This window comes from Elaeis guineensis, chromosome 13 (genome assembly GCF_000442705.2).
Source record: "Elaeis guineensis isolate ETL-2024a chromosome 13, EG11, whole genome shotgun sequence".
In the NCBI taxonomy this organism is placed as follows: Eukaryota; Viridiplantae; Streptophyta; class Magnoliopsida; order Arecales; family Arecaceae; genus Elaeis; species Elaeis guineensis.
In genome coordinates this window covers 9658-36052 of record NC_026005.2, presented here as the reverse complement: position 1 = coordinate 36052, position 26395 = coordinate 9658, and the positions used below count along the sequence as shown (strand labels likewise).

Sequence of the window (26395 nt, the reverse complement as noted above, 5' to 3'; positions counted from 1 at the left end):
GGAGGGAAAACTGCACCTAAATATCTTAAATAAGAGAATTTCATATATAGTTTACAGAATATGGTTATACAAAACATTCAGATGAATCGTGAAAAGAAATCAATTGGATATAAACCACAGTAACTTCCAGTAAATGGGTAGCCCACAACCAATATTCACATTCTATATCCTAGACTCCGAGCCCTCGCCAAATTTCTGAACAGAAAATTTAGCCCGTGAAACAATGTCCTGAAACCCAGGACAGTCCAAGCCTTTTTCGTCTGTGATCAACTATGGGGCTCAGAAGTATCCTTGCACTTCCCAAGCATCATGCAAATATGAAGATTCTTTTTGCTAACAACAGGAAATTTTCACAGGATGCTTTCAAGAGGCACATCATGATCTTAACTTTGAACCTGAAACTGCATTGTAGTACATTTTCTAATGAGACGCTTCTAATTTGTGCTCTTTCAAAAGATCAGGAACAAAAAGTCTTTTGACCCATAATTGAGCAACCTCAATACACCTTCAGAAAAAAGCATTCCAAACAGCACCATCTCCTTCACCACACTTAGCATGGACATCCCTTATCCTCTCCACTGATTTGCATATCCCACTGCAACTCCAGTCAAATGATGCAATGCATACATTTCCAGCCTGAGCTTTCCACTCACAGTCTGGAGAAAGGCAAGAGACAAGTAATTAAAAAGGATGGAATTTTCAAAATCCTTGATTCTAGTAACTAGGAAGGAAACAAAACCTGGTGGAGTTCCACAGCACATGTTCCTCTCATCAATGTGCTCCACATCCAGTCCAATAAACCAAGCACCTAATGATACATCCTCATTGGCATATTTGTGCAATATAGGCCTGCAAGCATTAATGCAACGCATCAAGATCATTCCATGTTTTAATCAAGCCCGGCTATCTGAGTTAGTTGTGCTGTTTTACTGGTTGATGGAGATGTATGTAGCCAAATCCTTTGATATAGCATAAAGCTGCCCGGTAGCATGGCGGAAGTACTTGTTCCCTTCCTCTCCAAATTTCCAGAATTCAGGTTCATGATATTTCACATTCCTACAGTACAGATGAAATGATTCACATGCATTCTATAGATTGCTGCTTTTGTAATGACCACACTGTAGAAAAAGATACAAGTATTACTGATTAGAGAGGACTGGCCCAGACTTCATACACCCAATGTAGGTTCTTGGTTTTGATCTGTGCCGAGCAAGAGTTGTGGCTAACATACCTGTATTATATATAAAAGGTACCAGCATATGTCATTCACAAGTAGACTTCAATAGTTAACAAATTAAAAAAATGGACAGTCCATGTACATACCTAGATTTACATGAACATCATCATCCACCTTGACATAAAAGTCAGCATCCCATATTGCAACCGCAGTGGAAAAGAATATTTTTGTTTTTGCAGATAGTTCATGGTACCCTTCAACATGCTCCTGTGAGACAGGCAACAGAGTCAGGGCAGATCTAGACCATAGCTATTAAGTTGGGAAGAGTTTCAGGACATAACCGTGTAGTATACTGAGAAGAATACACCTTACCAGCCTCAGAATATCATTGTGCTGAGCCTCCTCTGAGTCTATAGCTTTATCTAAAATACTGTTGGACGTGGCACTGTGCAAGAATGGTTACAGTTAGTCTTTCAATAAAATGGGGGAAAGGACAGAAAACGTGATATAAAGATGAATTTCACACGATATCACTTTATTTCAAAAAAGACAAGGAAAATGAAGATTTCATATAGAACAAAAAAAGGATAATTAAATTAAGGTTCTGCTTTCAGATAAACAATTTAAATTACAATTAAATAAGCAAAGTTTTCACCCTCGCTTGTTTAAATTTAGTGGTAAAAATACAAATAACAAAATAGCCAAACAATAAATTCATCATTCCGTGAAACTAGAACTTTGGATTCCCCTTTAGGCCTGTTTGAATGCACAAGAGCTTATCCGCATGGTATGTTTCCATGACGACACCTTTGTCTATTCCATGTTTGGTAAACTAACATAACAGAAATTACGAAACTTTGACTTGCCTCAGATTTTGCTCCAAAAAATTCAGAAAGTCCACATTAAAATGGACGTAAGTTAACTAATTCTAAGAACAATCAATATACATTAAAAGAATGCAAAGAGCTCAACTGGCATTTCTATTCAAGTTCTTAAATTCAGATTTTTGTATGTTATGCATGAATATCAGTTCTAAACTTCTAATATTTGAAAGAGCTCTTAATGGTATTTCCATTCAACTTCTTGCATTGCAAGGTTACTGCAATGCAGATGGGTTACGTGCGAAGTGTACAGGAATGACCTGACAAGTTATATCAGGCATTATATAATTTCAATACTGTTAGCTATTATTAAGTCTTTTCATTTTATAAATGTTTGAATTTATGTAGATTTTTATCTTTATTATTTCATGAAAACATCTGATACTGAACTGTCATCAGATATCTAAAAATCGAACTAATACTTAAAGATGCTTACACCTTCCTAAATCATTTTCATAATATTTAAATATTTCTAAATTTCATAAAAGTGAGTTTCATCCTTGCTTTACAAATCTGAAATACTATATTCTATTTTAGGCCTGTCTCAGCTAGAACTATTCAAATGAAACACTGGTTATGTCCAAGCCATTATATGCTTCCCTAAGAAAACATAAACCTTGGTTGTCGGATCCATTTCTCAGATCATAACTGATAATGATGAATAAAAATTAATCAACTAATACATTTATATTTTCAGAAGTTTTTTTAAATGGGTAATTTTTCAAGTTGGTTTTGAGTCCTATTTAAGTATGACTGGTGTGAAAAATATTACATAAGTCATAAAGTTGTTATAATTTGAGATTTAGTTGTGTTAGATGTCCTTCAGTATAAGGTTACATGGAGTTTCAAATTCTCCCCTTTTTTGGAAGGATTTCAGAGAAGATTTGTCAGCTCTCAAGAGGCTGTAGGAAGTCATGAAAAGTCTATAGAAGGACCTATTCGTCTAGATCAAAAATCATTCTGCATGATTTCTTTTGAAAGTAAGACAAACAGGATTTACTTAGGCTAGGTCCCCCTTCTTATCTCCTCCAATCTAACCCCCACCCCCACCCCAAAAAAATTAAGCTTTTATCTAAATTAGTATCATTTTATTGTATTTTCACAAGAATTATTTCCCAAGTTTTAGATATCAATCAACTATAGACAATCTCATTTAGATTAAACCCTTTTAGAACCTTATTTCCTTACCCTTCCCCGTCACAAAACACGAATGTAGGCCTTTTATGACCTTATATTTGCCTTTAATCTCAAAATTTATCAGTTTGTCACATATACAGATTGATAGTAAATAATCTTATCAGCCCTAACCCAAACTAAATCCCTTTCCAAGGCCAACCTACACCATCATAAGGCATCCTCAATCGCAAGGTCGGTGATACTGGCACCAGTTTCCCGACAGTATGGTACAGTACTGTGCCATGCTGATTTGTTGTGTACTGAGAAAGAGGAGCCAGAGAGAGAAGAGGAGCGGGAGAAGGAAACAGAGGAAAAGGGAGAGGGAGGGACAGGAAGGGGAAGAAAGAGAGAGATGTCAGGAGAGGGAGACAGAGGCAGTTCGGAAGCCTTCCTCTTCTCTGCATTCACAAAATCCACTGGGCAAAGCCCTTGTTTCGAACAAAATAGAGGCTCGGCTCCAAATTTTTTTTGCCCTTCTTTAAGTGAAGTTGGCACACTTAAAGAAGGGTAAAAAAAATTTGGAGCCGAGCCCTTGTTTCATCTAGTGGGGCCTACAGATGAGCGAAGGAGGCAAGGACAGCTTCCAAGCCCCCTCTCTCTCTCTCCCCTTGTTAGCATCTCTCTCCTCCCCTATCCCTCTCCCTCTTTCTCTCCCTCCCTCCCTTTCTCTCTTCCTTTATTTCCTTCTCCCGCTCCCCTTCTCTCGCCAGTTTGTCGAACCAAGGGGTGGAACCATGCTAATCCATCCATGTTGAACCAGGGTGTTCTAGGTGGTATGATGAACCCTGCTCAATAGGTCCTACATCAATAGAATGTCAGACCTAAAGGATATTACCTTGTCCTTCCATTCCTCAATCTTCTTTCTATCCTCTCTTTCTCGTTATGTTATCAAACAAGGAATTACATTTCAAGACCAATGTTCCCCATCAGCACGTCAAATATGGGAAGGGCTTTTGGCAGATACATAATGATATGAAAAATGATTCAGCATCGCTCAAAACTTTGTTGCAAGCAATTGTTGTAGCCTAAGGCATTGGATAGTGCATTTATTTGGTTTCATCATCTCTGACCTCCAGCCATCATAAGCAAGCTTCCAAAGAAATAGCTCTGTTTGGAACCACAAATCCAACTATCTAAAAAAATCACATATGAAAAAGTATTGCAGATGAAGATCCATCGACAGCATTCTAGTGATTGAAAATTTGTGCATAAAAAATACTCCTAGAAGTGATGATCCTTCAATCGAGAGATTGTAGTTGAAGACACACCATTCCTAAAGAACTTAGTTGAGAAGAATGAAGTTTTTGAAGATGTAATTCTGAAGTTGTAAATCAATGAAGGAATATACTTTCAATCATTCAATGGCCATGATATGTTCATTGTTAATTTCGCAGTTCCACCGGTGCACATGATCAAGTGATCAAAAGCTTTACGACTATAGCTCAAAAGGTACCAAAACAATAGTGATGTTATCGTAGAAAGGTCCCTGTTTGATCTCTACAATCAAATCCTAAACATCCAATGGTCAAGCATAAAAATATAGATAATTAAGAAAAACCTAGGGATGAGACGTGCACAGCAGAAGTGAATTTTGGCAAAAATAACTCATGACATTTTAGGTTTTTTTTTTTCTCTGTTTGCAAGAACTTTAGGTAATTTTCAGAATCAGTTTTAATTCCTACTTTAACAAATAGTAGGATAAAGATTAGGTAAGTCATAAAGTTTTTTATGACTTGGCATCCTTTATATGTTTGCATTACCTCATTGATCTGCGCTTAAAAGGCCAGATGTTTTCTTGGTCCAACCATAGAGAGTTTGCAACCCTAGCAAGGCTCGATCAGTTCCTAATCACTCCTAAATGGGACTTGATGTACCTAGAGGCTCTCTAAATGGCTATTCCTTACCCTCTCTCCCCCCACACCCCAATTGGCTGCTACGCCATGTCTACTGCACTGGGGAGAAAGGTTTTTCAATTTGAGGCATTCTGATTTGAGGAACCATCTCTTGTAGAAGTTGTCAAAAACTGCCAAGAGGAAAGACCAAGAAGGAAGTCAACATCTGCAACCTAGGTCCACAAAATAAGCTCCACTGGACCTTCAAATGCTGGGCCAATTCAAACATTGATAACCTTGAAGAAGAAAAGAAGCAGCTCTTTGACCTTACCGACTATCTAAATCTCAAAGAAGGAAGAAGAACAAGAAGAAACCGGCCACTCTTCCAAAGAACGATGCTCTGTGATGAATTGTATAAAGAGCTGACTCCATCCTCTTCAAAGTTGAGATTCTCTGGCACAAGTTTTCCTACTTTCGATGGATTAAAGGACGTCATAACACCTCCTTCCATTGCCTTGCTAATAACAAGCATCGCATCAATTTCATCTCTTGCATCCTTTGGAATGACTAGATCCTTATTGTATGATGATATTGCCTCTGCATTGTATTCCTCCTTCTCTAAGCTTTTTCAGCCTCCCTGACCTGAGTCCTTGGATATTGATGGGTGCACGCTTTTTTCTCCCCACCCTGCTAATCATCACTCTTGGAGGAAATCCATGATACTGTACTTGGCCTTGATGGAGATCAAGCATCAGGCCCTAATGGTTTCCCACTAATGTTTCACCAATGTTTTCAGGAAACCATCAAATTGGATTTAACTCTTTTGTTTCGTGAAATATGGCAGCGATCCTTGTACTTGGATACACTCAACTATGCATTCTTTGTTCTTATCCCCAAACTTGAGGAAGTTGCTGCCCTCATGAATTCAGACCTATCATACTCATTCATGGCATCCTCGAAATTTTCAGAAAGGCCTTTTGAACTGCCTGGCACTAGTCATTGATGAGCATGTTGATTGTGCTCAGACATCTTTCATTAAAGGGCAATACAAATTCGACTCCTTCCTGTGTGCTCATGAGGAAGTTGCTGCCCTCACAAATTTTCTTCGTCCGTATGCAACATATACATCTTCTGACTAGCTAAACATTAGAGAAATGACATCAGTACTTTTTTCAGAGTTTCTTCAATTATATTGACAGCATTCTGAACCTAAACATGCTTCAAAATTAGAATACACAGTTCAAGATCAGCTTTATTTATTTGTTTAATGATGCAGAAAATTTAAAACAAGTATATTAAGAATATGACAATGATGTCAGGTAATAAAATAATGAGGCACAACAACAGTAAAATAGTGAAAAGTATAATGCGAGAATTTGTAAATTGGATTTGATTTAAAAATGTGAAGGCAGGCTTTGGTGCAACAATAAGGTTGCTCCATTGTGACCTAGGTACTATGAGTTCGAAATATGGAAACAAACTCTCTAGACATGGGGATAAGGTTGCATATATCTAACCCTCCCCAAAATGCATGATGGCAGGATTGACATGCACCAGGATGCCAATTTTTGATCTAAAAATTTCAACTACAAAATCATGATATAATGCATGTACATGGCATATGGCATATTGGAAAACAGAAAGGACATATTATTCATGTTCATGTCCCAATAGATGGACGAATTATAAGGGTCCTACTCTATGGAGTACCTATGACCGATCATGAATCGGATAACAATGCCCTTCTCACGTTCCAGCTGTTGAAGCTTCTCACCTAATTAAATAGAAAAGTAATGCATTAGATGTTGTAATGTCACATTTAAACAACAAGCTAGGTTATTCCCTTGAGCAATAATGATTCAAGAGATAAAAAGGCAAAACAAAAAAAAAAGAGATAACCAATGTATAAAAAATAACAATAACAAAAAAAAAAAAAAAGTGCAGTCCTCTATGCTGCTTTTTTGCCTCCCTTCTGTTTTTGTTAATTACTCTTTTCAATGTTCATAGGCAATTCGGAGGGTTATCTCTAGTTACATAGCCTTAAGTTATAACTTTAAATTCCTTAAACCACAACCACTATTCTAGATTTCATCTTAAGACTCCTCTTTTGTTTAAAGTTGAATGAGCTTCTCAAACTTCAATGGATTTACCATGATTCATAATGCTGGCCCTAATTAGATGGGTAACACTTGTTTCTTGAGAGAAGATGGGCAAGACTTGTTAGTTACGATTACACTTACTTTCCATGCCACATATGAAAACATGAAAAATGTCTATAACTAAAAATGCCTGTAATGAGGGTCCACTGAACAAGACCACCCTTCAAACAGTTTTTGCATTCATAGCTTCCATTGCCACAATAAGAATGGCATTTGGTATGAAGCTACCATATTGGCAGCATATTATCCAATATAAATAATAGATGATGAAAATAATTTTTACAGATAATTTACTTACAATAATACGTACAGTATGAATTATTATCTCCCTTTAGAATATGAAATTGTATACACTTAGAGGTGCCCAAATGTGTAGGGTGATAAATCAGTTGGATACAAGCATAATATTATATCCAGATTACTTTTATTATTACCCAATATTGCAAATTTGCAATAAAGATGGTTAGGCATTCCATGAAATTTTATCACGTCCAAAATATATGCAGTTATGTAAATGATTTGATTTTGTATTCTTGTTACTATCTAAATTAGTAATTAGTGATGCTGGAACCAAAAATAAATTTATCATATGCTTGTATCATTTGCCAGGATTGTATACATACAATATCATAACATGAACACTCAGCACATGCTGACACAGAAGACACATGATCATAAAAAGACATTACATATTAGTTTAATTATCATATTGCTGAATTTGGGTATGCAGGTTAATTGCTCTTAATGCAGACTCAGATAAAACACACATCAATTTTATACGTATCTAATGGGCTTCAGAACAGCCAACCAAATTTCAAACACAAATAGAATAATTTTATAAATATTTTATTAATTAAAAACCACGTTCAGTTTTGTTCACAAAAGAGGAAAAAGTCACAATCAGGATAACTTAGCAGGTTAACTCATGGGTGAGGCAGAAGAATACCTTGTGCAGTGAAATTTTCTTAGGAACTGAGGAAATTTTGAATAGTAAATATAATAATTACGATAACATACTGTATATCTAGTTATTCATTTCATGATTCTATCTCTGCATGGAGATAGGAACCCTTTGCCCCAGAGTATGGTATGCAGTTGGTCTACGTGGCAGCATATGACCACATTAATTGACAAGACATGGTGTCGGTCTTTGGCCATGCTATGCATAAGCATATGCAGGTAGAAACTAGACTTCTCTATGATGGAATCTTATACCTCTCTAATTTACAGTCTGCAACTATTCTATTTTTCTTACTTTCTAGATATCTATTCAAATTTTGTGAAGAGAAAAGAAGAGGAAAGAAGAAGAAGAAGACAAACATTGATCCATGAAATCCAGTCTGATCCTGACTAATGAATTAAGATGCCATCCTGATCCCAGTAAATTGTTCTATCAACTTACATAACAACAATATTATACATAACTTTGTACCTGATGCTTGGTATACACACAACACACACACACACACACACACATGTATGTATGTATGTATGTATGTATGTGTATCTATGTACATATGTATGTGTATATACATACATACATATGTATTTATGTATACATATGTATGTATGTATGTATACATGCATACATGTATGTATACATGCATACATGTATGTATACATGCATACATGTATGTATGTATACATACATACATGTATGGATGTATGTATGTATATATATGTATGTATGTATATATGTATGTATGTATCTATGTATGTATGTATGTATGTGTGTGTATATATATATATGTATGTATGTATGTATACATACATACATACATACATATATATATATACACACACATACATACGTGTGTGTGTGTGTGTGTGTAGACACACACATACATACGTATGTATGTATGTATACATGCGTGTGTGTGTATGTATACATACGTGTGTGTATGTAAATGTGTGTGTGTGTGTATGTATAGATAGATATATATATATATGTATGTACATGTATGTATATGTGTGTGTGTGTGCGCGCGCGTGTGTGTATCTGTATGTATATATATATATGTGTGTGTGTGTGTGTGTGTGTATGTATGTATATGTATGTATGTATATATATATATATGTATGTGTCTGTGTTGTGTATATATATATATATATGTATATATATATGTATGTATATATGTATGTATGTATATATGTATATATATATGTATGTATATATGTGTGTGTGTGGTGTGTGTGTGTGTGTGTGTACACACACGTACATGTATGTATATGTATGTATACATATATATATGTATACATGTACGTACATATATATATATATGTATGTGTGTCTGTATATATACATACATACATATATGTATGTGTGTAAATGTATACACATTTACACATACATATATATATGAATGAATGTATATGTATACACATATACATACATACATATATATATGTATGTACGTATATATATATATACATATATATATATGTATGTATATATATGTATATATATATGCGTACATACATATATATATATGTATGTATGTACACACACACACACACACACATATCTATATGTATATATATATATATATTGGTAGATTATGAAACTATACATTAATGTGATAAAAGATTTAAATATGCTTCTCTTTCAAAAAATGTATAAAAGGCACATAACATACCAAGCATCAGGTGCAAACTTATGTGACATTGGTCTTGCAATCCCAGGAACTAGTTAAGTGATACCACAACAGAGTAGCCTTCAGACCAATGCTAAACATCTAACTTGCTCTTCATTTTTCTTATTAGTAAATTTCCATTAACTTTGTTCAGCCAAGATAGAACAAGTCAAATGGTACCATGCTGATGCAGAAAATGTGGAAAACCAACACCTAGTTCTGGTAAAATTAACAAAAATTATTAAATATATATTAATTATCCTTTTAGATATTAGAATGATCCTTGTATGGGACGGGGTGCACATTAAGAAAAAGGCCACAACAGGCTAGCGGTGCCAATGTAAGCAATTTGAAACAGCTAAGATTGGTCATTCAGAGAAAAAAACATTGATTGGCTGGCAAATTTCTCATAGTCAACATGCAATAACAGAACTTGAACATGGTGATATATGTTTAAGAAATAGTTGCAGCAGAAATGATGCCTAGATGCAGTTAAAAGAGATAGTTTATTAGAAAAATAAATTCTGATCTGCCATATGATTGCTGCAACAGAAAAGATAAACTAGTTGAGGCAATGATAAGAAAGCATGGCAAAATTGCATGATTAAAAGATAAAAAATGAAAAGGAGGAAAAACAAAGGAGATTTGTGATAAATATGTCCATGCATGTGGGGAACTAGAATCACAATAATAGTGATATAAATATAGAAGAAATATTGGATATGAATATGATGACTAATTGGCAAATAGCTATTATTTTAGCAACTTGAGTAGAATGGACAAAAATAGGATTAATGGAAAAACAATGGATGCACTTTTAGGAGGAGATGGATGAATTGGTGCAAAGAATTTTCTAGGAAGAGAAAAAAAATGAAAATCTTTGTGACATAGGAGTTTCAAAAACAGGACATATGTTCATCCAGTTTTTCAGCATAGACTTATTTCTCAAAATATTTTACCAATCATGTAGAGAACTAATCAGAAATGTTAAATGTAGATATCCTCTACTAAGGAAAAAAAGACAAAAATTTATAGCTGAAGAATGTGAACCACACAATACAAGAAAGTAATTAAAGTATGATAAGAGCCAGAACAGAAGTGAGTCCATGAATATGGCAGTAGAATTAAAAGGAGAAAATATATTTATTTTAGTTTGAAATTTAACCAAGCCAATAATGAAATCTGGTGGTACATCATAATATTGGATTAACAATAAAACCCCAAGAAAATCTAAAGGTCAGCAACATGCACATGACTTGAGGAATCATCATATATATATATATATATATATATATATATATATATATATATATATATATATATATGAAAACAGAGCAACCGCGTTGGTTTGTCTCCATTTGACACGTGGATAGAAACCTTTTTGCTGTGTGGATTGAAACCGTGGGAGGATTTTCATTTGGTTTTCTCCCATTTTTTGCTAAGAACCTTCCACCTCCCATTCTTCCCATAGAATGGGCATGACCGGAGTTCGAGTCGGCTGAGGGGGAGGCGCCGGAGTTCAAAAGCCTTGAGGCGGAGGTCGGAGGCAATGCAGGAGGTGCGGGTTCAAGCCTAGGAGAGACAAGCAGTCGATGCGGACGAGGCCGGAATTCGAGCACGATTGCTCACGGGATGAGGGAGGCCGACGAGCGTTGGGTTTCTGGGAGGGGGGGTCAGCCTAAGACCCCTTCCTCTATTTCAAGAAGAAAAAAAAAAGAAGAAAACGAGAGGAAGAAAGAAAAGCCAAGATTTAGAGGGATTTTCTTGATGAGATGCGGTCGATCCCGATGATGGGGCCGCGAATGTCGAGAGGATTTCCCAACAACAAGCAGCCAATGTGAATGAGGAGGCCAGAATTCAAGTGTGGGCTCTAGAAGGTGAGGGTGGCATGGCTCATGGGATGAGGGAGGCCGATGAATGCTGGGTCGCTGGGAGGGGGGTTGGCCTACGACTCCTTCCTCTGTTTTAAGAAGAAAAAAAAGGAAGAAGAAAACAAGAGGAAGAGAGAAAAGAAGAAAAAAAGGGGAAAGGAAAAGAAAAGGAAAGAAAAGAAAAGAAAAGACAAAAAAAGGTTTGATATCTGAAATAAAAGAAAAAGAAAGCAGATATAGGAAAATTACATGAAAAGAAAAGGTGGAATCTCCGAATGTTTATGCAAGCATCATGTGTTCTTTAATAACCTTAAAAGTTCGCAATCCCCAGCTTGCATCTTAAGAAAGAATTTGGAGGGTTCAATTCTATTGAGATTACGTGGGTTAAAAAATTTATTAGATTTGTTTCGTATTTGGTACTTAGAATTTATCGATAAAAGATAAATATATACTTTAGATCATTAAAGAAAAAAATATATATATTAGATATTTTAATATCACATCTCTTACTTATGTCCATTACAATTTTTTTATAATAAATTTTAATTTGATTTTATTCTTTCCTATTCTTTAGATACGAATTATAATTTCATATGGAGGATTATACCAGATTTGCATCGTTTATTCTTTTCGATAAAATTGCTCAATGGTTAATAGGCAAATCAGTTAAAGAATTATGCATGTATAAGATATATATAATATATATTTTATATTTTATTCATCCAATAAATTACTTGATGATATCGAGTCATGTATTTCTCTTCGTGCAGAAAGATGATGATTCTATTGTTTCCTTGTAAATCAAAAAAATTATGAAAAAAAAATTATATCTTTCAAATTAAAGTTGATGAATACAATCTCAAAGAAGAAGGATTAAACTACACTGTTCTTAAAATAATTTTGAATGATGCATACAATGAAGTAGAAGACAAGATAAATCAAGAAAAATACATTGTGAGTGATGTATTTTTATTCTTTTACATATGGATGATTGTATTTATATATTTTATTCTAATAATTGATAACTAAATCCTTTTTTGCAGATTGAAGTAGATGAGGATAAAATTCCTAATATTGATACGACTATGAAGAAAAGAGATGTGCGCAGGACGCAAATAAGTGGTCGTGCTCTGCTTAATGATGAGGATTCTGAAATAACTGATGCTGAAAATATTGATTCAAAGAATGATTTCTCTATCAGCAAAAGAGAAAAAAGATTATGTTAGTTCTTACTATCATGTTATTTAAACAATTTGACTTTATATTTTCATTTAAAACATTTGATATCATCTATGATGTCTTTTATATTATGTTGGATTTTTAATTTATAAAAATATTATTTCAAGAAAAAATTATCACATGCCATGCATCGCACGGGTTTTAAGCTAGTTGTACTTAAATGTAGTGACACAACAAGGAACAAAAAACTTTATAACATATCAAAAGTTAAGTAGGCAACAAAACTCACCATGAAAATTTTATGGATTATGATGATCACATGATAAGAGTCAAAAGTGCAAAGCACCGTATCAGCGATATTGAGAGAACATGGCACAGTTTATGTCAAACACAATGAAACTTGTTCGATAATAACAGGGATCAAAGTACTATACTCAAGCTGGTTCATATTGCACACTGACATTGTGCAATGCCATACAGTGTGCTAAGCCATGTGGTCATATACCTAGCAATGTGCTAGGGCTCACTGCAAACATCATGGAATTGTGCCAATGTGCACTACACCAATATGCTTTGGCAAAGACAAACACAAACCAACACCAGAGTCAATCTGTTATGCACAAGACAAAGGCACATATTCCTGTATTTGCACAGATGAATGCAAATGACATACAGTGACACATGAGTCAATAACCCTACAGTAGTCATATATTGCTGAAACCCTACATGCCATACAGCACAAGCTAGCATAGCAAATTTAAACCATGGAAATAAATTTACTAAATTTCTAGCTAAATTTAGATAAGATACTCTGCAGAATACAAGTTAAATTTCTGAAATTAGAACAAAGTATCTGAATGCAATATTAGTCAAAACAGAAATACAAAAAGTAATCTCAACAAGATTGATAGTCAAAGTATTTCTTTTAGCATGATCATTGTCTACAATTGGTTGTACCTGAGAATGGACACATTAATATGAAGAATATCAGTCTTGCTCTTGACATGGGCCTCACTAGTCCAAGCACATACCACTAAGACAGGGTTGAGACCAATGAATGGACATATACCATTTTTTTTCAATTCACAAGTTCATACCATAATAGGTGGTCCTTCACCACTTCATCCTCGGTAGGTGCAAGCCTTCAGTTCTTTCATTATACTCGTTCTTTTATGCCTTGCAGTTCTTTCATTATACTTGTTTTTTTATATATGTTAAATATGAAGTGAATTAAACAATTATACCATATTTTTCCATTCTTTTTTTTTTTACCTAATTTTCCCTGTTCTTTCATTTTCCAGATTTTTATTAGGCAGTTATTTACCATATTCTTTTTCATTATACTCATTCATAGAGTAGGATGAGTGAAGTGGATCGATGCTTCTAAGATGGTGTCCGATTTTCAGGTGCCTTCAAGCTCAGGAAATTACTGATAGCAAAATATTAAGCCCCCGTTTGGTTATATATTTGGAAATTATCAGAGAGCAAGTACATATTTGATCACACAATACAACAGGATTGACTTGGATGCCCTCCAAAACCAGAAAAAATAGATCTAAAAAATGAGTACAATGAAAAAACTGCAAGGATTTTGACTACCAAGGATGAAGTGGCTAACGGCAAACTAATATGGTATGAATTTGTGATAAGGAGGTTCCAGTGGGAGGCTAGGATTTGTTTCAAAAGGTTAGATATGTAAACAGAAAGATCTAGAAGTCTATGAAGCAGCTTGAGTAGGAACATAAGACTTATGTTCATCATCGAAATCAACATGATAGCTAAGAACATACTGATTAACATAGCCGGTGTGAAACAGTTGGAGTAAGGATTTTCTCTTATGGTTGTAGCAAAGTACAAATACTTATAAATCTTGAATCATTTAACTTGCACTAAAACAGGTCATTTTTTACAATATAAAAATATTATAAAATTTTAGACTTAGGTAGATTAAACCCTTCAAATATCTTACATTATTGCTTCTTTAGGGATTAAAGTATCTTTGCCCTCTTATATGCTGTACAAGGGACAACAAAGAGTACACGACACCATTGGCAACTAAAAAAAAATTAAAAGTAGGAAACTACAAATTCAGAACAGTCTTTACTTCTATACCCTAATTTATTCTTGCCCCCACTTCTCAGTACATGAGAACCCTTTCTAGTATCAAGATTCAAAGATCAGCTGTTATTTTAATACTAACTTCTATTTTGTGCAAGCAGCTAAAAAGAAGCCTAGAGATCAAGAATAAGTTAATACCACCTCATATATATGTTTTTTAAGACATGCTTATCAGAACTTTTTTAAAGCTGCCATGCAATGTTCCATACCCAAACCTTTTGACGTATACAGCATGTCACAGTGCAGTAACTGCGGCTTGTTCTTGTGGCTCTGATACCTAGTAAAGCATTACTGGAAGGGTATACTCAATTTCTTTCTTAAAACTTCTAATCCAATGACAATCAAAATTTAATTCACCTTCGACACCACTCAAAGAAATATGAAGCCTGCATATTTCTAGCTCCAACACCCTGTTACTGGCTGCCATTTCACTTATCTATCAGGATTCAAATCCTTTAACAAACTGCAATTCAGGATCTATAACAAAGGGTACATGTAGCCCATATATCCTTTTAAAAATCCATCATTCTCCGTGCTCTCCAAACTCTCCTTCTCATATCACCTTTTTTCTGACAATAACAGCATTAATTTGAATCCAAGGCTAACATATTAATTAACCTGCAGAGAAAATGTGATGACTGTTTAAATCATGATAAAAAATTCTGTCAACTATTCTTTTCCTTTCAAATTTGAGTTAGTTTTCCAAAATCGTAGGGGTTCAACTCTAATTCACATGGTTAGTCATTAATTTTCAGGAAGCTAGTATAACAAGCAGATCTACACAGACCAATCATATTATATGTCAGACTAAACATATCACATATCTTTGAGTTTGAGCTAGAACAAGTGAGAGACTGGAAATATATATAAGCATAAAGCTTTTCAAAATTTCATTTTTCATGGTCAGGTTAAGAGTTCTATATGCCAAAACACATATGAATTATTTTCTTTTCAATTTTGACTTGGAAAAAAAATATTTCCATATCTTGGGTGTTCAACTATGATTCAGCTATGATTCAGTAGGGGTAACAATTGCTTTTCAGACAGCTAGCATAACAAGCAGATCGACACAACAATTGAATTATGCATAAGATTATGTGTCTGAACAAGTGGTGTGATGCAGATATGCATCAGTCTCAAGTTTCAAGGAAATTCTGTTTTATCAAAAAATGTTTAAGGAAAATTAAAAATTGCATTCACAACACAATGTAAGAGTTCTCTATAACAAAACCACATTTCCATATGAGGAAAAAAAAATGCAACTTCTAGTATATCTTTATGAGAATGTAGTGATAATATCCACAAGTTAGTTTTGAAATGACACTGGACAAACCAATAGTAATCATGAAATGAGGTACATTAATAACTGTAACTATGGTAAGCTACAATAGCCAGACCTTAATTTTGTGAAGAAAGTTGAGGAGCAGAAAAATGAACACATACAATAGAATTACACCAGATCAAGATCCTTTTTTCCATTGCTATAACAACCTAATTAGTGAAAGTAAATGCTCGAGTCAAAATTAGACTAAATAGTAAATAAAATTGGAGCATAGTTGAGAACAACAAGACTACAATGAGTGACAATTAACTTTTGTTTATTTGTTAAATCCTAAACTAAAAGCTAAAATAGAAGCAGATTTTGATGCCATATGCAAGATTTTAAATTTCATGGGACAGGACTATGCCGATTTTCCTATAGAATAGGACGCGTTGCTGTCCCGTTCTATCCCAATACTTGGGACAGAGGATGTCTTAAGACGCCCCGATCAAGATGCCCGAATGCCAGTGGGACGGTCCTATCTCGACACATGGGTTGGTACCCCGTCCCGATGTGATGCAGCAAGTCAAGCCGTTATTTTATTTTATTCATCAAGTCATCATTTTTCTTTATTTTATTTGTGGTGTTTGATTCGATCTAGCTTAATTATTTTGAGAAAGTTTTAAGAGGTTGACCCAAATTTGAATCAAATCTTTTTGTTTATTTTTAGCCAAACAGGGATGCCAATCTAGATTTGCGGGGACCACACGATGCTCCAATAAATTTATCTTTTATTAAAGAAGAGGGAAAGAAAAGAAAAAGGGAAAAGAAAAAAAAAAGAGACTTCACAACAATCCTAAATCCTCCTCTCTCTACATACAGCTTTCCATCTATCTTCTGATTCATGGTCACTTCTTCCTCGTACTCGGATTGATCTCTCCTTCCTCTCTACTTCTTCTGGATCCTCTTGCCTTTCATCCTTTCTGTTCTGGAGTTTGTCCACTGCAGTGTCGCTAACCTTGGTGGTTGTAGATAACCCGCATCTAATGAACCGATTGCAATCTTAAACCTCGCCGATCTTTATTTTCTCATCCAAGATAATTGACATATCACATAACCACCATAACCTATTACCCTCTGAACCTTCCATCGAAACCAATTCACTTTCTTTTAATATTAAGGTTAGAAAGATTCGATTACTGGATGTTTCTTTGGAACTATTATATGTACTTGGTGTTGGTGTATTGAACTCAATTATTGATCTTTCACTTTTAGTTCTTACGGTTAATGTTAATCTAAATCTAGATTATATTGCTGCTGAAATTTGCTTTATTTTCTATGCTAGGCTCTTAAGTTTGACTCAAAAGATCTTATTAAATTCAGATTCAAAATCTAGGATTGCATATTGTCCTTTAAAGCCCCCTTCCCATTGCATTGCTACAATAAAGTGGCTGCAACTCTGCAACAGCACTTGCAGCTACATTAAGTGGTATCGGAGCAAGTTCTGATCTAAAGACTTTCATTCAGATGCATTATTAGAACCATATATCAATGCACGTACATTGAATGGGCTCATCTCACCTGCACTTCATTGTTGTTTAAAAAGATTTAAAAAAGAAGGTGTTGAAAATCTATCTCTTGCATCTTGTTAGCTATCCGCAAATCTCTCAAATCATTAACATCTCATTGTAGGGCCATTAGCATCTCAAAATGACGAACAATCACTTAGAACACCCTAGGAATTGAAGAGAGGTATATGAAAGACAACAAAAGGGCATGAGAAATATACAAAACCAACTAAATCAAATACAACAAATGTTAGAAGCCATGAACATGACTCATCAGGAAGGATGTAGCTACCAATTCTAAGAGCGACCTTGATGTAGAAGGATTCAACCTACTTCTCAGAAGAAACTGGCCAATCCAACATCAAGCGAACACCACATATTGGGATCAGGATATTAAGATAGATGTCGGTGAGTTCGAGGATAGGCTAGAATCTGAAGACTTCCTAGATTGGGTCGACAAGTTAGAACAATTCTTCAAGTGGAAAGAATTTCTCGAGGACAAAAAAGTCAAGTTTATCTCTGCTAAGTTGAAAGGTCATGCCTTAGTTTGGTGGAAGCAAGTCCAAAATGATAGGATTAGAAAAGGTAAGGAGAAAATCATCTCTTGGGAAATAATAAAAGAAAAGCTTAAAGAAAAATTTCTTTCAACTGATTATCGACAAACCTTATTCCAAAAACTTCACAATCTTAGACAGGGATCTAAGACAATGCAAGAATACACCGAGAAATTTTATATACTGCAGGCTTGCAATGACCTTAAAGAAGACAAAGAATAACAGAGAGCTCACTATCTTCCCAGGCTTTGCCCTCAAATTCAGGACGAATTAAGTTTTTGTAATTTTCTATGGATCGATGCAGCCTATGGTTACGCACTTAAGGCCGAGTCCAAGTTGAAAGGGCAAATATTCCGATTCAAAAATACAAGTGGGAAGACCGCTGTAGGAATCAAACCAACCTCAAAAAATGACACCCAATCCCCTGCAAAACCTGTTGTTGATACTGAAGATAAGGAGATTTTAGGTCCTAAGCCCCCCAGAGTCCAATATCACCTGTTACAAGTGTAGGCAACTGGGTCATAAGTGGTCAAAGTATCTTTTGAGACAGTTTCAACCTACAACAAATTGATTGAAAATACCGATGAGAGTGAACAAGAAGAAGAGGTAGAAATGCAAGAGGAAGACGCTATTGGAGATAGCGAGATCCTCGATGAGATTATTGAAGTTATTGAACTAAACCTAATGATCAATAGAGTCCTAGTAGCATCCAAAACTACCAAGAATGATTGGAGATGATGCGATCTTTTTCGAACTATCTGCAACATGTGGGAAAAATCTGCTCTATCATAATTGACAGTGAGAGCACGAAAAACTTTATCTTCCAAGTGATGGTTGACAAGCTTCAGTTAAAAATTGAGAAGCTTGCACAACCTTATCGAATTGCATGATTTAGGGACGGGGATGAGGTTCCAGTAATGCGACGAAGTCTAGTTAAGTTTTTCAATAAAAAGACTTATATCGATGAGGTTTGGTGCGATGTAGTGTCCATTGACATATGTCACTTGCTTCTAGGAAAATCTTGGCAATTTGACTATAGCACCATACATGATGGGAAGGAGAATACATATAGTCACTAAGGACGACAAAAAGATTAGGATGATTCCACTCAACAATACATCAAAGCCGAAGCTGAAGTCAGACTTATCCCAAAAATTGTCATCCACCGAGGGGCAACCATAATGGCCTTGAAAAGTCTCAATTTGCCAAAATTCTAGTAGGATCTCCTATGATTTATACCTTAGTAATAAAAGAAACAACCGAAACTCTTGAGATTTTTTCGGCTATTTGAGCACTGTTAGATGAGTTTTCTGACATCATACCAGAGGAACTCCCTGATGGCCTACCCCCTATGAGAGATATCCAGCTGCATTAACCTGGTGCTAGGGGCAAGTCTCCCACACCTAGCCCATTATAGGATGAGCCCAATAGAGCACGAAGAATTGCATCGACTGGTCACTGACTTGTTGAAGAGGGGCTACATTAGAGAGAGTATGAGATTATGAGTCTTATGGCTGTGCCTGCTCTCCTCACTCCCAAAAAGGATGGAACATGGTGGATGTGCATAGATAGTCGTGCTATCAACAAGATCATGGTAAAATATAACATGCTTGACATGCTAGGGGGTGCGAAGATATTCTCCAAGATCGATCTGAAAAGTAGATATCACCAGATCCGTATCCGATCAGGAGATGAGTGGAAAACGGCATTCAAAACCAAAGGACTATATAAATGGCTGGTTATGCCTTTGGACTACCCAATGTCCCAAGCACTTTCATGCATACCATGAATCAAATGTTGTAGCTATTCATTGGGAAATTCATCGTGATATACTTCGATGACATTTTGATCCATAGCATGAGTGCTGAACTCCATCTGAACCATCTATGACAAATGCTTTAGACCTTGAGAGAAAATCAGTTGTATCTAAAGTAACCTTAAGAAGTGTACTTTTTTAATTGATAGCGTTATCTTCCTAGGCTATATTGTGTCTATCAATGGGATTAAAGTAGATCTTGCTAAGATCAAGACAATTCAAGACTGGACAACTCCAAAAATCATAATTGAGATTTGAAGCTTTCAAAAATTTGCGTCATTCTATCGATGCTTCATTTGAAATTTCAGTTCCTTGATTGCCTCGATCATAGACTGTTTGAAAGGAAAAAAATTTTGTTAGACTCCTGAGGTTGAACAAAACTTCAAAATCGTTAAAGACGGGCTCACGAGTGCACCCTTACTTGCCATACCTAACTTTGATGTGGTATTCGAAGTTGATTGTGATGCCTCACATGTAGGAATAGAGGTTGTGCTATCCTAAGAAAAGCGACCCATAGCCTTTTTTAGTAAGAAACTGAACGATACTCGATCACATTATTCTACATATGATCTCGAGTTCTATACGATTGTGTAAGCTTTGAAGCACTGGTGACTATATTTGATTCATCGAAAGTTCATTCTTAATTCAGACTGTGAAGCCTTATGTTATTTAAATTTCCAAAAGAACCTTAACAAGAAGCATGCCAAATGGATTGCGTTTCTACAAGAGTACACTTTCCACTTGAGACATAAGCAGGGTATAGTCCATCGGGTTGCTGATGCTCTTAGTCGGAGGATCCATCTCCTTGTCACTGCTTCAGATTGTAGGGCTTGAGACTATTAAGGATCCATAAAAAGACGACCCTTACTTCAGACCTATCATGGAAAAATATTTGTCTTCCAATATTAGTTTGTCCTTTGATTTTTGTGTTAAGTCTAGGTACCTTTTTATGCAATCCAAGTTATGCATCTCAGAGGGTTCACTGAGAGAGTCCTTGATTCAAAACATGCACGATAGCAATTTATGGGGACATTTCAGACGAGATAAAACCTTGCGCTTAGTTCAAGAGTGCTATTATTGGCCAAACATGCATAGGGTATGACTTGTCAAATATTTAAGGGTCAAAAATAGAATACAGTCTTATACATTCCTCTCCCTATTCCCTCTGCTCCTTGGAAAGACATCTCCATGGACTTTGTTCTTGACCTACCCAAAACTACACGACATGTTGACTCAATCTTTATGGTTGTAGATCCTTCACTAAAATGGCCCATTTCATTTCCTATAAAAAGACGTCCGATGCATCACATATTGCAAAATTATTTTTCAATAAAATTGTGTCTGCATGGCATTCCTAAATCAGTCACATCAGATAGGCATACTAAATCTATATGTCATTTTTAGAGAACCCTGATGACCAAAGTAGACAATAGATTAAATTTTAGCAACCCATATCATCTGCAAATTGATGGGCAGATAGAGATGGTAAATCGATCTTTGGACAACCTTTTAAGATGCTTGGCCAGTGAAAGACCAACACAATAGGATTTAATATTACCACAAGCTGAGTTTACAAATAATAGTTCCATCAACAAAACCACAAAAAAATCCTCTTTTGAAGCCCTCTATGACCATCCTATCCCTATTTTCTTGATCAAACACCCATTCCATACCATGGTAGAGTTAGTGTGAAAGTCGAGTCATACTTGAAATAGGTTCAGGTGCAATAACGGGTTTACAAAAGATTGCAGGATTCCATAAAAGGCGGCAGTGGACCTACACCACTGAGGTATGGATTTTAGTGAGGATAGTATTTTGGTCTATTTCAGGAAGAAGAGATTCCTAGCCAGAAGTTATAGCAAGTAGGATAGGAAGAAGTTTGGGCCGTTCAAGATTCTTTAGAAGCTGGGGAAGAATGTCTATCATATTAATCTACCACCAAAAGTACCTACCTCCCCAGTATTCAATGTGAGTGATTTGTTCGAGTATCATGGAGAAACACCCACTATTGCAGGTGTCAAGGCACTACCTTTCATTACAGATACACAGATGACATCAAAGGACATGGAGGAGATTTTGGATGTTCGTGAGATTGAGACACGTCGGGGTATACATCGCCGATATTTGATATGTTGGCAAGAGCATCCGATGACTGATAGTAGCTGAATTTCAGAGGTAGAGTTGTTCTGGCTTCGAGAGGACCTATATCAAAGCTATCAGGAGGCTATCTCGACGGGATCGAGATTTCTTCCATTGGAAAGAACTGATGTAGCGCATCAAGCTGTTATTTTATTTTGGTCATCAAGTTATCATTTTTTTTTATTTTGTTTGTGGTATTTGATTCGATCCAGCTTAATTATTTTGAGAAAAATTGGATAGATTGACCCAAATCCAAATCAAATCTTTTTATTTATTATTAGCCAAATGAAAATGCCAATCCAGATTTGTGGGCACCACATAATTCTCCAATAGATTTATCTTTTATTAAAGAAGAGAGAGAAAAAAAAAGAGAAAGAGAAAAAAAAGACTTTACAGAAATCCTAAATCCCCCTCTCTTTACATACGGCTTCCCCTCTATCTTCTGATTGGTGGTCGCTTCTTCATGCTCAGTTCAATCTCTCCTTCCTCTCCACTTCTTTTGGATCCTCTTGCCTTTCATCCTCTTGCATTTCATCCTTCTCATGCTCACCATGGTGCCGCTAACCTTGGTGGTTGTGGATTCCTTACATTTGGTGAACCGGTTGCAACCTTGAACCTCACCAATCTTTGTCTTCTCATCCAAGGTAATCGACATATTACGTAACCATCGTAATCTATGACCTTCTTAACCTTCCATGGAAACCTATCCACTTTCTTTTAATAATTAAACTTGAAAAGATTTGATTTCTAGATGTTTCCTTGGGACAATTATATGTACTTGGTGTTGATGTACTGAAATCAAGTGTTGACCTTTCACTTTTAGTTCTTATGGTTGCTGTTAATCTAAATCTAGATTACATTGCTGCTGAAATTTGCTTTATTTCCTGCGTTAGACTCTTAAGTTCGACTTAAAAGATCTTATCAAATTCAGATTCAGAATCTAGAATTATTTTTTGTCCTTTAAAGCCCTCTTCCTATTGCACTGCTATAATAAAGTGGCTACAGCTATACAACAGCACTTGCAGCTATATTACAGCCTCTCCTGAGACATCCCATTGGGACTTGAATCCTTCCCACATGATCATGCTCCCCTTCGCACTTTGACTTGTGGCATAACATTCATCCAGTTGTTGCCTTGAATGAACAAATAAGCAAACAATAATATGACAATTTGGCTTCGGATATTTGAAACTAAATTGTGTAGCAAAAATGGAGCAAAAATTCTCCAACATAAACTCATGGCCAATAAACTTATTCCACAAGGAAAGCAAATAGAAGTACTGCTGAATAACTTTACCTATGATGCAAATCTCACAGAGGAAACACATGATCATTGATAACTATAGTATAGGAGATCAGCTATATTCTAGTAAAAGAACATGGCATATCTAGAAGTACCAATATAATTCATTCCAACTAGAAGAGAGATAGCAACCTACAGATATTGTGCAAGCAAAATTGCAAGTTGAAAAGAAATATAAGGCATAGTAGCAGAAAAGCCAACCTTGAGGCATCCATGTTTCTCTGACTGAGTCCCGTCTCTTCCTGCTGCTAAATGCAGTATTGATCCCAATCACAACAAAAGCCTTCTTCTTCACATGACTGGATGCTGAGATCGACAGAGAACGATCCATGCCAAGCAACTCTTGCAAACTCCGCTTGGCAGCCAGCTCCATCTGCAGAGTAGATATCGTCTTGTCCAAAGATCTGATAACATTTAAATACCACCACAGTCCTACCAGTTTAGCTCTCGAAAACCTAACAGACATATTAATTCATTTTCCCACAACATTGCTCAGGATAAATCTACGTACTGTATAGCCTCATGGGTCCTGGTGACCTCCCTTATTATATCCTTATCTTGCTCAGGCTTCTGACATCAATAAGAAACCATACCAAAGATTGAACACCTCATTCTGCATTGAAGCAGAATCTGCAAAATGATAGCTAACTTTTGAAAACTTAAATTTACCCGTTTGGTCGCACAATTCTCTGAGATGATTTGAAGCTCTTGTTCCTGTCGCCGCCGCTTCGAAATGATCTGATTGTTTACATCTGGATTAGCCCAGAACCTGCGGAGACAAAGACCATGCAATGATGAATCAAGCCCAATCAAAAATCAGATCAAATCAAACCAAATATTTCCCAAAAAAAAAAAATATAACCCTTTCTAGAACCATAAGTAACCAAGATCGGTCAATAAAAGAAGAAGAAAGAAAAGAAAAAGCAGCCGAACTTGTCTGTGAACAGCATCCCAAAGCCGAAGCTCATGATGCAGAGAATAGGAATCCATCTCAGACACACTTTTCTCTCGCTGCCAGTGCTCCTGGCCTTCATTTTCCTCTTTACTTTCCCTTCCGTTCTCTCTTCTCTCTTGTTCCTCTCCTTCCGCCGCTTCTCTCCCTTCTTGTTGGGCAAAGAGAGAGGAAACAGAATGATGGAGCGAAGATAGAAGGGAGGAGACGGGAAGAGAAAAGAGAAAGAAAGGGGAGGAGAAGAAAAAGCGCGTTGGTTGGAATTTGGAAATTCCAAAGCAGTGGGGAAAGGCGAAGACAAAAACGAGAAAGGGACGAAGGCAGCGGCAGAGAGCGTCAAAAGAGACGGCTAGGAAGGGGACGACCCAGCGGCTACTGCCGGTCAACGTACCGCCCCCTGCATCTGAGGAATATCCGAGGGAAGTGGATCCCCCGCTTTGCCTGCTGACATGTGGCGCGACGAAAAGGAGGAGACGATAGGAGCATCCGGCTACCTCTCCCCGAGCCTTGATCTCATCGTCCGGGACTGGTTGGAAATACGCTAAGTTAGGCATCAATCATGGCAAAGCTACGTGTTGGGCGCAAGAAAAAAGACCATTTGTTGTTTAGAGCTACCTCACTCCATGCATGGCTTGACTCCGATTGGTCCCTGCTCTAGAATGCAACTAATTGTGAATGGCAATGGTCAATATGGGACCTGTATTTTGCGTCGAGAATTTCAAAGGTTGGATTGACTGAAGGGAGAAGTCATGTGGTGATGAAAACGTGCAGGTATAGCAACAATGATTTCTCTTTCCGTGGATGTGTGAGAGAATCAAGACAAAGTTGTATCTTTTCCTCCAAAACATTGATCCTTTGAGTGAAAATGTCAGAGGATTGCACAGCTTTATTTTACCTCTACTGTTTAAATAGGAAAAACTCTATTAATAGAGGAAAAAGAAGAATTTTCTCAATTGATGAAAATATGCTGAGGCTTCAAAAATTAAACAGTGAAATATAGGCATTAGTTGTTCAATATGGCTGTTGGTGAGGCAATCAAAAACATGCAGTAACTATTTTACAACATCAAGCAAAGGGAAAAATTAAAAAAAAATTAGAAAAGTAAGAATTTATCCTTCTAGAATATTAATTATCATGCCTCCGACTAGAATTCAAAAGTTAGGAATCACGGCAACTGCTATATACCCATGAGACACACTCCTCACAAACATGTAAGACATCTCATCATAATATCAAATATATTATAGTGGAGATAATTTAAAAATTAAAAGTTAAAATTCAATTAACTAACAAATCTAATTGATAAATAAAATTCAAAATTCTTATATTTATTGAACTTCAAATAATAGTCCTATAAAATATAACAATAAATCCAAATCTAAATTATGTTGATACTATTAATTTTGTTTCCAATCATACTCCCAAGACAATATCTATGTCTGTAACCAAGTATCTAAATTTAAAAAAAAAATAAAGAATAATGAGCTAGACAGTTCAATAAGTAATAAATACCTTGACTAAATAATTCATACGATAATATGATTTGCAATAATGAAATATAATTTATCATTAATTGATGCATAAATATAATCAAATTTATTTTCAAAATATGAATTCAATAATATCAATATCTTTCAAATATTAATATGCATAATTATATATTTAATTTCAAAATCGATCATATTTAAAAATTTGATTCAAAATAAATTTTACTCAACTCATTAATTTTTAATTATGATCACACTTATGCCCTATGGCTGGACCAGAATATCACAC

The 26395-nt window shown here is 35.7% G+C and overlaps 1 protein-coding gene across 1 annotated transcript; it reads right to left on the bottom strand.

Moving 5' to 3' along the window:
* LOC105060931 (beta-1,3-galactosyltransferase 7) lies at positions 1–24862 on the bottom strand. Its single transcript, XM_010944821.4, has 11 exons — positions 24601–24862; positions 24337–24436; positions 24179–24237; positions 23869–24071; positions 6777–6840; positions 1550–1622; positions 1324–1444; positions 1144–1231; positions 931–1056; positions 740–849; positions 1–656 (listed from the first exon to the last, which is right to left on the bottom strand). Exons 1-11 carry the CDS (start codon positions 24699–24701, stop codon positions 508–510), a joined length of 1194 nt encoding a protein of 397 aa, XP_010943123.1. The 5' UTR covers positions 24702–24862; the 3' UTR covers positions 1–507.
* Between the last annotated feature and the right edge of the window lie 1533 nt (positions 24863–26395).

Bases quoted from the DNA above. Each gene is read 5' to 3' on its own strand.
- LOC105060931 (XM_010944821.4), bottom strand. From the start codon at position 24,701: ATGAAGGCCAGGAGCACTGGCAGCGAGAGAAAAGTGTGTCTGAGATGG. The intron at 24,072-24,178 runs GTACGTAGATTT...AAATGTTATCAG, and splicing joins AGGACCCATGAGGCTATACA to ATCTTTGGACAAGACGATAT. The intron at 1,445-1,549 runs GTAAGGTGTATT...CCTGTCTCACAG, and splicing joins ACAATGATATTCTGAGGCTG to GAGCATGTTGAAGGGTACCA.